The 14564-nt window shown below is 36.2% G+C and overlaps 1 protein-coding gene across 2 annotated transcripts in view; it reads right to left on the reverse strand.

The window, feature by feature from the left end:
• The window catches only part of UBE3A (ubiquitin protein ligase E3A), a 94520-nt gene that overhangs the window by 20410 nt on the left and 59546 nt on the right, over positions 1-14564 (reverse strand). For both annotated transcript variants that reach the window (XM_068990894.1, XM_068990895.1), the window contains 2 exons: positions 10230-10534; positions 2453-3699 (listed from right to left, as the gene is read on the reverse strand). In XM_068990894.1, coding sequence (XP_068846995.1) covers positions 2453-3699; positions 10230-10534 — 1552 coding nt within the window. The remainder of the gene's footprint in view (positions 1-2452; positions 3700-10229; positions 10535-14564) is intronic.

The following is a 14564-nucleotide window of genomic DNA, read 5'->3' on the forward strand; positions in this document are numbered from 1 at the left end:
GTCACAAAGAGTCAGACACAACTGAAGCAACTTAGCATACATGCACACAAGACAGTGGTCAATAGGTTTATTTTGCTTATCAAATTGTGATATAAAAAGATGAGGCTTAAAAAAGGCAAAGTAGATCTTTGGGGAACGAGATGTTGAAAATCCATCAGTATTTTCTACAGTGTACCCTGAGAGGATCACCTTACGCTACTTGTTACATCACCTGCTATGAATGTTCCCTCAACATTTGCAGATTATCAACTTGACTTCCATGATCTATTTTGATGCTTTAAAAAAAAAAAAATCTTTTCACACTGTTACAAAAGATGGACAGAAGGGAGGGAGAGAAGTGAAGAGTGGAAGACAATAAGACTAAATCTGTTTAATGTGTGCCCCTAAGCTCCTCAGCAATCATGATTCATCTTTACATCTCTACTGCTTAGCAAAGTGCCTCACATAAAGGGTTTCTGAAGTGGTAATATTCAAGTACAGATGCTACCCAGTGAACACTAATTAGCTTTGATATAATAAGCCAAACATATGGGGGAAAAAAAATTTGCTAGCATAATTTAAAAGCTCACAGTTAACTTTACCCTAACACTTGCTCAAAGGAAGTCCTTATAAACCAAAACGGTTATTTGCTCAATATTCTGGAGGTTAATTTTTTAAATAGAATAAAATAATTATACAATAAGCATCTAAACTTTTGTAGGTTCTTCATCTTGCTTTACTGGCTTATCGAGGGAATGGGACAGGGGCAGAGGGAGAGAGTAAGGCTCTCAGAAATCTCAGAGGAGAAGGCAGTTAGCAAGGGAGAAAATTTTTTGAAACTCTGAATTGAGTCTTACAGAGTTAATTTCATTGCTTTTAAAGGTCAGGTATAGCTTTTGCTGGAAACAGATGAAAGGATCCCAAACTCCAAAAAGACAAAGGTAAAACATGTAGTTTCAGGATTTGCTCTTCTGTTCTAACAATGGAAATTCACAGAAAGACCTCAACATGCTTTCTATAAAACATCATCGCTTCCTTATACAATATCCTATCATTCTGCTAAACTATAGAAAATAAGTTACTAGTTGCCTGAAGATCAGCTATTAAGTGTAGCACATTATTAGTTATTCATGCAGCTCAAAACCACTAAAACAAAACGAAAAGGGCACCAGAAAGCAGCAATGGTAATCACTTCAAGCAGCCATGGCCCCTTCTTGTCTCTGGTGAAAAACTGCCTGAGTTTCTTAAATAATGTAGAATCTTCAACACTACAAATATATTTCGTATTAAAACACACACACACACAAACAGTAACAGAGAAGTACAGAATCCCACACCTTTTAAATTTCCAAGATGTCCAACAACTTTCCCCAATGATTTAGTTTTATAAATTCTCAGTTTTAGACAAATCTAATTCTAAAACTAAAGTACATTTTGAAATAAGTATCATTACTTTCTAGTTATCTGTTCCATGGGCTCTTTTCCTTTATAAGTATATAAGACTGACTATATCTTCATTTTAGTTGCCATTAAATTTTAGTTGAGGTTGATGAAATACAACTAGCAATACCAGGTTTACCTAATATTATAAATACAACACCACTCTGTGATCAAGAACCCTCTGACAAAAGTAAATGTTGGTACATGTGATTGGCAACTGGATTCTGTCTTCTAGTCAGGCTTATATTCTTAAATGAGGACAGTAAATTTTTACTTTCTGTGGAGGTAAAGAATGAACCAAAAGCAACGTTATCTGAAAGAGGGTACATGTATTCTCAGCATTCTCCTAGTTTAATCTCTCTAGACTGGAATGATTATACAGGTACCATTAATTATAAGATTCCTGGAATAGTTGTTTTCCCACAGGTTCCAACCGACTCTAAGGCCCTGCATAGTCTGTATGTATGCTGAAGTGGGAGGAAACCCACAGCCCAGCAGTGCTTTACAGAAACACTGAGGGTGACCCAGCGGGACGCTCACTAGCAGCGTGCTCCAGGCTGGGTCACTTCATCTACCTCACAAACTGTACATGATGGAGTTTTTAGACACCACTTCTATTTTATGGTGTGGTATTATCCTACCACTTCTCCCCATTAAGACTTAACATTCACACTTCTTATCGGCTATCTCCCAAGTCCCCTTGTTCTGTGCTCTAAAACATCCACTTCTCTTCTGAATGAAAAAACTTCGGGGGTTAGTTGTCAAATTTAGAAAATTTATTCTTTTCAAAGAGAGAGTTAACCATGATACAAGACAATCAATATTTTGTGGAACATTTATAAACTTGGACGGGGCAACAACGTAAGTATAGTACTTACAATAAAAAAGTCAATGCGTTCCTATATAGTATCATATACATTCACCCACCTCCCCAAAAAGTCACTTATAAAATGAATTCACTCAACTGTATTACAGCATGCCCATCATTAGGTACTGGATCTAGAACTAATTTTTAAACAGTAGCCCAACTTACCCGGACAAGTGCATCATCTATGATATGGTCACGTCTGACTTTGAGTCTCAAATATGGATTCAACTGCTGTCCTTGAACTAAGCTGTAGAGAACAGTAATTCTTCGTTCACTGTACATGCGAATTCTATTGTCATAATATAATCCCAAATTCTTTGTGACAGCATTCAGTATAAAGGGACATGTCATAAAAGAGAACTTGTTCTCGGTTTCTACTTTGAAAAAAGTATAATCTTTATCCATTTCTAGAACATCATTCAGTGGTTCATTAATAAACTCTTCAAAAGGGATAAGTGGTTTTCGACAATCCAGAGTTTTAACAGCAAGTTCAGTTTCCAGTGGGTCCACTCGAGGACCTTTCTTGTTCCTTCTTTCTTCTCCCAGTAACTCCTGCAGTGTCAATTCACTGGACTCAGGAAGGGGCTCTTCATCATCTTCTTCATTATGGTTTGTGTCTACCTCCCCTCCTACTACATTTGCATAGTAAACCATTTTCAAGCACTTGGAAGCAGCAACAATAGCATCATCGTCGTTCACTAGATTTCGATTGTTAAAGTCAGTGCTTATGACTTTGTATGTAATAAGCTGCTGAAATGTTTCCATCATTCTCCGAATCTGGTCTGCACTGTATTTAGACCACAGTCTGACCAGTTTTCCTTGGGCTGCAAGGGGTAGCTTACTCATTGCTTTGCAAAACAGAGGCAAAGCCATTTCCAGATATTCAGGACTGTGGAGATTTCTATTCTCCATGACAATAATGAATAAATTCAGATAATTAGGATCTCGGGAGTATACATTGTGATACGTCAAGTCACATTCCACATTAGGTGACAAATACACAAGTGCGTTGAGAAAAGCAGTTTCTATTTTTTCATTAGAGAGCAATCTGGTGTAGACCCTTCTAATAGCCTCAATATCCACAGACACATCATCAGGGCCTAACTTTTGTAAGTTGTTATCTCCTTGTGAGCTATCACTTATCCTTGAGGAAGATGCTTCTGAATCCTCCTCCATAGCTGCTGCAGAACATGCAGCCTTTTCCTTTTCATCTTCATCTTTATCTTCGTCCTTTCCTTGAAGAGATTTCAGTTCTTCCTTGGTATGTTGCTTGACTTTCCGAAAGCTTTGTACCAATGCTTCAGCACTAGAAAAAACTCTTCCAATAACACGAATTAAAGGGGAATAATCCTCTCTCTCTCTACATAATTCAAGAATTTCATACACCATCTCTTCGGTTAGGTAACTCACATCTAGAAAATCAGGAGAAGAGAGAACATTTATTTTCATAACATACACGCACATTTGCTTTAATAAATTCCAGTGAAAAACAAAATAGCCAAATATTTTACACTAAATACCACTTGTGATTTACAACTATTTTTAAAAAGTATCTTTGTTTCAACAAACAAAACATGCTTATCTTTTTTCCCCAATGTACTAGTAATAGCAGTACAACCTTACTCATTCTTTCATATTCTATATACATTCTTATACACAGCTTTTAATGAGCTCAAACTCTTTTCACAATGATGCACCATTAACTGTAAATATGAATCAAGGATATCATGTGCTGATTCATCACATTTCTCACTGTAGACCAGAAACAACAGCTATTTCTGAGAGGTTTCTCATTTCACTACTGTTTTCAAAAGACTAGGACTGAGGCAATGTTTTCAGAAAGGTTTCTTCAGAATCTTCTTTTGGAAACATCCCAGGCCTAAAACCAAACCAGTTCCTTTCTGAGTCTTCCTTTATAGTTGTTTTTTTTTTTTTTCAGGGTGATCATTCTGTGGGTGACGGAGAAGAATTAATATATCACTAACCATACACTCTGAAGTTGACAGATACTGCCATATGCAGCCAAGTAATAGGCTGGAATAAATCTTACACAGGAACAGGAAATAGTTACATAGTAATTAAAAAATAGAGTGGGAAGAAGACAACTTACAAACAGACAAGAGAAACACCACTGCTGCTGCTGCTAAGTTGCTTCAGCCGTGTCCGACTCTGTGCGACCCCATGGATAGCAAGCAGCCCACCAGGCTCCTCCATCCACAGGATTCTCTAGGCAAGAACACTGGAGTGGGTTGCCATTTCCTTCTCCAAAACATACCACTAGTAGTCACCAAAATTTACTTCCTCTCCTTTCTGGGTACAGAGTTGGACACATTCTCCTTCTTTCCCAGCTTTCTGAGATAAGTGCTACTTTCAAGCCAAGGTTTTTCTCCTTCTGGCTAATGGGATGACACTCCTAAGATGGTTCTGAAAATCATGTTGAGGATAACAGTTGCCAATAAAGCTCCATCTTTGAATGACTGCGTGAATTAGAACTCTCTGCCAATCCAGGATATTATGATTGGTGGACAAGCTAGAAATAAATTTCCACTGTTTGTAATAAGACAGCATTCTTTCTGGAGTCTACTTAATATTGCAGTCTAGCTGATCCTTACAAGCCACCTTTCATTTCCCCCACCTTGACTTCAGAGTCTTTAAAATACAAGTAATGATTATCTCCCCTAAACTGATGTTACCACTGTTTCTTCAGCTTGTAATATTTAAATGCATAGGAGTTCATTAAGATTTTCTATTATATCCATTCTTCCCTATCAAGAAATAATATCCTAAGGCAAAAATGACAGGAGGTCATGAATGGCCAGACTGAATTCAACTTACTACACATTTTCACAGTTACAATAATGCTAACAAGGTGAAATGCTAATGAAATCACAAAAGAAATAAAAAAGAAGAGAACACTTCAAGGATTTTTTGAGATAAAAATATCTGGAGCAATGGATTGTTACAGACATGAAAAAGTTTGTTGCAGTTTGCTGGAATTCATTTTACTTCCCTCTCATATCTGTCTTTAAATAATGTAGCTTAGGCCTACTTATCAGCTTTTGCTATCAGACTTTTTTGTTATCTGCCATTATCCTCTTTCAGAAAAAACAGACAACCCTATGACTCTCGTTATCTTTAATGACAAAATTTAAATCTGTATGTATATTCCCTTGAGAGGAACAGAGTCAATATGCAAGGTTATGGAATGCATGAGTACCTAAGAGGAGTGCCACTGCATGAGATACGTTAGAAAAAGAAAATCTCCATGTGTTCCTTCTCTCACACTTTTCTTACTCAAGAAAAAAATACAAGCCCACACACAAAAATGAATCTTAACACACTATTTTCTAAAACTCCGAGTTCTCATCTTACTCAAATGTTGGTTTATTTTGTGCAACTTAATCAGGGCTTTTATAGTGTTTGACCTTTTCAAAGAAGGTACTGAGTGACTGAAGTGGAAAACAATGTAAAACATTCAAACTCAAAAAGTAGCAAACCCCAATGCTTGGGAACATCATACAATAAGCAATGTGTTGACTTAACACCTCATAAAACTCCCATGAAATTCAACTAAGAAAAAAAAAAACAATTTTAAAATTAAAATTAACTATAATGCACTCATTCCATAATCGATTATCAACTAAGGAAAAAAAATGAGAAAAATCCATCCTATTATCTGAAATAAGCCTATATAATTACAAATTTTCACTACCAAAGCTGAGAAATATACCTCAGTAACAGCACGTTTTCTGTTATGACCTGCATGAATATCAAACAGTGTGTGCTCAGTCATGTCTGACTCTTTGTGATCCCATGGGCTGTAGGCCATCAGCCTCTGTCCATGAAATTTTCCAGGCAAGAAAACTGGAGTGGTTTGCTACTGCCTACTCCAGAAATTCTCCCTGACCCAGGGATTGAACCCACATCTCCTGCACTGGCAGGCAGATTCTTTACTACTGTGCCACTGGGAAAGCCCCAAGGTATAAAAGAAAATGTTTTAATAGTCAATAATTTACTGCATATTATAAGTACTTCAATAAAATAAAACTTAAATAAGAACAAATTATGGGGTACAATAATAAATGTATTTTAAACGAAAGTACAATAAGCAAAAATGTTTCAATGCTATAGTCAACTACATTAAATAAAAAGGAGTGAGTGAAAATAGCCTTTACAACAGTAGAAAACCAAATTTCACTTTACAAATCAATAGCAAAGAGAAGAATAAATACTCTGGGAAAAGATAATCAAAAAATCTGAAAGTTCCATGTATCTGTGTGTGTGTACTCTGATCCTTAATTATTATCAAACATGTCTGGCATTACTCAAAGTACTCAAATGTTTGACAGGTAAGATCAACCAATTACTAAAAGGATATGAAATATTTAATGACCAAACACAATATCTCATTCTAAACTAACAGAAGAAGGTCTATGTTTAATGCTGGCTAATACCCCAAGACTTTTGTGTCTTGAGACATATCAATTTAGTTTGCATGGCTATATTAACTTACATTTTCTACTGTAATTACCTCTTAACTCCAAAAGAAGGACTAAAATCACTTCATATCTGAAATGTGATCCTCTGAAGCTGCTCTCTTCCCTCCAGCTCTCTAATACATCCGGGCAGATACTTTATGTTGGCTAACTCCAAATTCATTCACCAATCTTTATCATGACATGGCATTATGAAAGAAACTGCAAAAACTAAACACTAGTATTCCAATCCTCACTTGCACTTGGGGGACCGATTTATGAAACACGTATGCAGACCTCAGTGGAAGTCTATCAGTAGACTTCTGAGGGTTTGCTTTCCTGATAAATGAAGCAAACATGACTAATTCATATTTTGAGTAGAAAAAAAATCATTTATTTTTTATTAGTAGATAAAATTAACTAGTATCACCATTTCAAATTATGAAAACAAAGATTATAGAGGTATCTGCACATCATAAAACTGTTCTTTAACAAATTGAAAAACCAATGTGCTGTGCTCAGTCGTGTCCAACTCTTTGGGACCCATGGACAGTAGCCCATCAGGCTCCTCCGTCCATGAAACGTTCCAGGCAAGAATACTGGAATAGATTGCCATTTCCTACTCCAGGGGATCTTCTGACCCAGGGATCCAACCTATGTCTCAAGTCTTCTGCATTGGCAGGCAGATACTCTACCATTGCACCACCTGGGAACATTTCAAGACCATTTTTCATATTGGCTAGTAAAAATTATCAAACTGTGGAAGAAATAAAAATGACGCACTCCAAATAGTTTTCGTAATTTTGAATAAATTATTCAGATATGTTTATAGGAAAGAGAACAAGTGATATATTTTGTCTATTAACTTTAAGAAGATATATTGGTAAAACAATGTTATTGACAAAAATCTTAATATATCCCTTTAATCAAAAGAATGACAGCTTTGTCATCAAACACACAGAGCATAATTTTAGTGATGTAATTATCGTCATTATAACAAATGGACCCTTGTACTGTCCAACAAATAAAATTTCTTAATATGATTCCTACCTCTACTTTTATATTTGCTTTAGAGTAAAAGACATTTTAAAATGCAAATAATTCGTGAATGAACAGCCTCCAAATGCTGAACCACCAAAATACAACATTTTATCACACCACAAATCTAATCTTCGGTCCTTGATATCAGACTGGCAACACAGTTCTTTTACGGCCACAATCCTTTAAGAAAAAATCCTTAGGTTTGTTCTATTAAAAACACATAGGCATCTTCTAAACTTCAGTAATCTCTTCCTGGAAAGTGCGAAACTGCTAACTGGAGTGTATTTCCCATTATTTTAATGGGAAAAAAATTACAACAGATTCTTTTAAGATAATGCAAAAAAATCCTAATTTCTTAATATGCAACCAATCCATGGTAAGTAGCTATTATAAATAACTACCCAGTGAAGACATAGGACACTGTGCTTCCTAATCATCAAATCATAAAGTTGTTAACACATGCCGTAAACATGGCTTATGTTATGGACAGCAACGTTCTATACCCACACACCCTTTTGGTAACATGTCATGCCCTTCAGAACATCTTCAAGTGTTTCTGACATTCTACTAATTCTACATAAAAAGTACCAATATTTTATCCACATAGCGTTTTGCTTAAAATGTTAAGCTGAATCTTTCAGACATAAGTATAAATTAGCTAAAAAGACACTGCATTTTGAGATATAAACATTCTAACATTTGGGTATCCATAAAATGAGGCATTCTACTGAGAAAACAATAATTGAGACATTTTTGTATGATATACCTATATATTTTATGATATATGTATATGTGAATAATACTCTTAACATATACCATTTTATACTTAAATTCTCATGCAAAATCAGAGTTTAGGGCAGACTATTCAATATCCAAAACTGAAACTAGAGCCAGCAAATATAATTAGCACTCAAAAGTACTAATGGCGTTGATACATTCATGATTCCTAGTGGAAACATACAACAGTGAATACAGATGCTACCAGAAAAAGGGGGCGGGAAGAAGAGTGTTGCAGACTGGAAGAACAAACTGCTAAATTATACAGATTTGAGCTTAAACAGTACACGAAGACTGGGAATAACCACTCAGTAAGTACCTCTAATCCAGAAAAAGCACACAGCCAGAAAGAAGACGGGTACATCCATCCTGTATTATAACCCCCAATGGCTTGCTGCATTCAACTGTGACAGCACACCCTACGTTCACAGTAACTGTTGTTCTCGTGATACACACTTACTGGGAAAATGCACATAATGTGCTGGTGGTTCAGTCGCTCAGTCGTGTCTGACTCTTGCAACCCCACAGACTGTAACCCGCCAGGCTGCTCTGTCCATGGGATTCTCCAGGCAAGAATACTGGAGTGGGTAGCCATTTCCTTCTCCAGGGGATCTTCCCCACCCAGGAATCAAATCCGGGTCTCCTGCATTGCAGGCAGATTCTTTACTGACTGAGCTATGTGGGAAGCCCTACTTTTACATTATACATATTAATAACATTCCCTTATTTATCTAGGGTGTGTGCTAATTCATAGAATTAGAAATATTCACACAATAAAGTTGTATAAAGTTATAAGAATTACTTTATTGTGGAAACAGAGGCTATAACACAACATTTCACTAATTAATTTAAACTTGATTCAAATGACGGACGGTACTAAAAATTTTATAAAGATTTAACTTATATAAATCTTAAACAAAAAGCTTTCTCTTTAAAACAGAATTACCTCTGGGCAGGGCTGTCATTCATTCAGAAATTCAATTAGCTTGTTTCTAATACTGATTTGCCTTCACTGGGAGAAAGAAAGCTTGGGTGATTAAAAGAAAAAAAAATTTGACAGTTTCGGAATACAGGATTATTTAGACAGCCAAGTAAGGCTTGGATAGAGTCTACCATTGTTAGGTAATGATTCTTGGCAGTATGAGTGTGCTAAATGCCTGGGAGAAGGTGAGCATGATATGGAAAGAATAGATCAGAAGGAAAACCAGTATTCTTCAGGTAACTGTTACAACATTTGCTGTGTCTTCAGAAATAGAAGCTCCTCTTTTGCTCTGTCTGCTATATAGTGCTCAGGTTCCAAAATAAATTCCAGATACTTAAGCCAGCTAGTCTAAGCTAACTGAGTTCATGGCCAGTCTGTGTGAGTAACTACTATGTAATACGTTTTTCCTAGTGGAAAACATTTAATATTTCGAATCAATCCATTAAGAAAGGAACTTTTGGAAATATAATCTGCTTCTAATTAGAGACCATAAGAATAGTGAAAGAGTTAAATCAATTATTATTTAGGTCTGCCCTTTTCCACATAAAAATCAATTCCACTATAAACATGTCCTAAGCAAATGACAACAGTTAACACCTCACACATTTTGAAAATCTCTAATTTGGTTTTCAGTCAAAAATTCTCAATTAAAAATAGAACAGCTTACCTTTAAAATCATCTCTTGCTCCTTGCCCGTCCTTCTTGTTCATTTTTATGTCAGAGCAGTTGTTAGAGGCACCTTTAGAGTTTTCAAGGTAAGCTGAGCTTGCTCCTTTCTTGGAGGGATGAGGATCACAGAGTTTTGCATTAATCTTATAAAGCTCGAGGGCTTTAATAGCTGCTGCATTGTTATCCATACGACGAAAAGTTGGACAGGAAGCACAAAACTCATTCGTGCAGGCCTCATTTCCACAGCCCTCAGTTAACTGGTGGTAGTAGCGTTCTATTAGATGTTTTGCAGCTGCTCGCTTCCTGTACCAGACATTCAAACAATGAGCACAGAGATTAGTACAGCTCTCAGGTACAAAGCTCAACAGATCGTCAGCAAGGCGAAAGTTAGTCAGGCACTGAAGTAATAACCTGCACATTAAGATGGAGTATAGAGAATGGAGATGCACTACTCACACAAAACCTTTATCCAGAGAAATATTTGATAGCTATTTCTTAAGACTTATGAATATCAATGCTTGTCAAAATACTGTTTTCATAGACTGTGCTTTCCTTTGGCTTGGTGAGTGGGGCTTGTTTGATGTGTTTTAATTGTTTAACACAACAGCTGAAAAGTTTTGTGGGTAAGAGTTTTAGTATGTTATCACTTTAAAATTAACACTAAGAAAATGAAGAGTCTAAAGTACCATTCCAGCTTTCTTTTATATAATCCCCATTTTGTTTCAACATCTGTAAATACTTGATTGATAGGTAACACAGAACTTCTATGTGGAACAAAAAAGACTCCCCCCTTTCACTATATGGAGAATTTAAAAAGATATTTATAAATAAAATATTCCAAGCTTGTTATTATATTGCAAGAAAGTGGCTCAAAACATACTACCCTGAACCCAAAAGGTGTCATTAAACCTTACCATAGTACCATTAATACCTCATTAATACCATGCCATGGGAATATCAAATATTTTAAATTCTCTTTAGAGCAAAATCTTATATCCCTCTTACGTTGTGAGCTTAATGTATGTGAATGAATGTTTCATTACTGCTGTTCCAGAAGACCTAGCAAGGTCAGTGAAAGTGAAAGTGTTAGTCCCTTAGTCATGTCTGACTCGTTGCAACTCATAGACTCGTTGCAGGCTGACTCACTGTAGACTGCAGAACCGACTCATTGGAAAAGACCCTGGTGCTTGGAAAGACTGAAGGCAGGAGAAGGGGATGACAGAGGATGAGATGGTTGGATGGCATCACCAACTTGACAGACGTGAGTTTGAGCAGCTCCGGGAACTGGTGATGGACAGGGAGGCCTGGCATGCTGCAGTCCATGGAGTCACCAAACATTGAACCCGACTGAGCAACTGAACTGAACTAACTGAACTGAGACTGTAGCCCACCAGACTCCTCTGTCCATGGAATTCTCCAGGCAAGAAAACTGGAATGGGTTGCCATTTCCTTCTCCAGGGGATATTTCCAATCTAGGGATTTAACCTGGGTCTCCTGTATTACAGGCAAACTTTACCATTTGAGCCACCCAGGGAAGCCCAGCAAGAATACTGAAGAAGGGGTTATTCGTCAAGTAAGAAGCTGGACTAGATTTCTATCTTTACAGTTTATTCAAATCTTAAGATCTATATACTTCTACTACTAGTGATGTGATAAGATGACCATAACTTTGAGTAGTCTACTGATTAAAAAAACCCATAATTTATAGCTATTCCTTTTGGTTCCAAATACACATGTAGGAATAAAAACATCAAATAATCATAACTAGAAAAAATAATTTACCTAATTTAATTCTTAAGATGTTCTTACAATTATCTCACAAACATGTAGGACTAAATGGCAAACAGTATTAAGAGTTTACATCTTGTTAATCGTGAGATACATCTTGTTAATCATGAGAAACGGAACAACTCACAAGAAGACAATTAAGGGACACATTAGTAAGTTCAATTTTGTCTCAAAAGTAGGACTTTGTCTCTAAACTATCAAGGTAAGTGACAAACAGTAATAAACACATTCAATTCATTCTGCCGCTCTGTTTTTCAGATGTTCCATGCAAATTTACCACTCACTACATGCAAATAGAGGAAAAAAGAAAAACCCACAAAATGCTCTTAAAAACTGCATGAACATGACTTGAGATATCTTATTATATGCAGTTATAAATAATTCCACTCCTGAAAATTAAAATATATTATTCCAAATATATCACTGTGCCAAGTATTAAAATGACAACATGTAAAGAGATATAAAGGATCTAAAAGATTTATGCCACACACTGCTGCTTCTTCAAAAATGCAATAGCTTTCCCTAGTGAGAAGATAAATAAATATGAATTGTATTTCTGGCGGAAAATTATTAACATGCATCAAAAGTCTTAAAAATGAATACGATGATCAACCATATGAACCAAAGATCCCATTTTTGGTGAAATAGGGCAGTTTTGCAAAATACGATGTTTCTATAAAGCCTGGGAAAAAACTGACATGCCATAAAAACAGGAGATTACTAAAAGGAACTGATAACCATCCACACAATGGAACAAATAAAAATTATCAAGATCTGAATTTAGCATAGACCATTAGTTGATCTTTTAATTGTAAAAGTCAGTTACAAAGTACTGTCATAATTAGCCTTTTTTATTTCAAAGTGTTAATAGCCATTTCTCTGAATGTGATTGGATGGGTTTTTAAAATTATTCTATCATATTGCTTGTAAGTTATTTTTTCTGTAACAGTACTTTATTAAAATTAATGAATATGAAAGAGGACATGTTAGTGGTTTTAAAACTTCATATATGTGATTTGAATGGCTTCCAGGTTTACTAAATTATCAATATGATTTTTAAAAGATTAGTTTCAAAGTTCAAAATACCAAAAATATTTTAGCTATTTTTAATATGAATGTTGGGTTTTGTTCTTTAAAAAAAAAAAGTCATATACATAATGCTTTTGAATGCAATGCATAAACAAGTGTGAACACCAAAAACAGAACAAGACTGAGAAATCAGAAAACTGGCTCTAAGTCTCAAAGTAACTGTACTATCGGGCCTCAGTTTCCAATCTTTAAGGCTCCTTTCAGTTCTAAATCTGTAACAGGGAGGTGAGCAAAGTACTAGCATTTATGGAATAGCTGGTAACATACTGGACATACTGCTAGGCACCATAACACAGGTTATCTCATCTGAGTTCCATGACTCTGAGGATTATTGTCAGTCTACAGCCAACAAGGGACACAGAGTCAAACCATGTATCCAAGGTCACACAAAGGTAACTGCAGAACAACTCGGATAAAAACAGGAGTCCAAGAGGCCTTCCAGCTTCAGAGTCTAAGTCGACTATGCTGTCTTACAGAAGGTGATACATTTCAATTCCAATTCTTACTAAAAAACTTTTATGGAAAAAAATATCCCATAAATAGTATGTAACTGAAAAAAGTAAAATGCATTCTGAAAAACCATAATTTGAATCTCATATTTATGGAATATCTGGCATCACACAAGAATACAAGCTTCTTGAGGAACAGGTAGCACTCTATTCAGCAAAGTAAACATATCTATTTTTTGAAGACCTAATAGGCATTTTACAGATACTCTCATGCCGGGAGCCAGTGTGAGGTATCCCGCCCGTGACAAGGTCATGAGGAAGGAAGCTGACATACGCAAGGCGTGCTCAGACTTCAGGGACCCCTCTGGAAATTCCTAAGCATGTACCCCAACAAAAATCTGCCGGCTTTTGTGCTCTGCTTTTCCACTTTTCTGATATTCTCTGGAAAAAAGTCAATTCAGGGTTTTAGTCTTCTGCATTTGAAAGGGATGTTTCAGTTAAACCCCTTTGATAGCTCTCTAGCCTGCCTAACAGGTTCCCCAGACCTCTTACAGCTTGTGAATTGCTTACAGCCCCCCAACCGCGGGAGGCACGAAGCTTAAAAGCATCTTAAAGATACAGAGCCTTTTCTAAAGAGTTAAAAATTATATTGGTGGAGGGTTTTCACTGTTGACTCAAGGATTGCTGCCAGACCTCCATATTCTTTATCTTTTAGGCACCTGGAAGGACTTTAATGTAAGCAGGATGTAGAAAAAGATACATAGTAGTTTTGATGTTAGCAACACTAGACTTTTGAGTTAATTGCTTCTCTTTTGCTGTAAATCACTGTACTCCCTCTACTTGTTATAAGTTGCTGTATCCTTGCTGTGTAAGAATGTAACTATTTAGTGCTTTCTGAGAGTGGCACCAGACCTTGGGAAGATCAACACAAATAAGTCTTGTGGTTGACAAACCCTTATCAGAAAAAAGGCTGTAAAATGTTAATTGGCCCTTTTGGCTGGAAGATG

The sequence above is a fragment of the Capricornis sumatraensis genome, chromosome 19 (assembly GCF_032405125.1).
Source record: "Capricornis sumatraensis isolate serow.1 chromosome 19, serow.2, whole genome shotgun sequence".
In the NCBI taxonomy this organism is placed as follows: domain Eukaryota; kingdom Metazoa; phylum Chordata; class Mammalia; order Artiodactyla; family Bovidae; genus Capricornis; species Capricornis sumatraensis.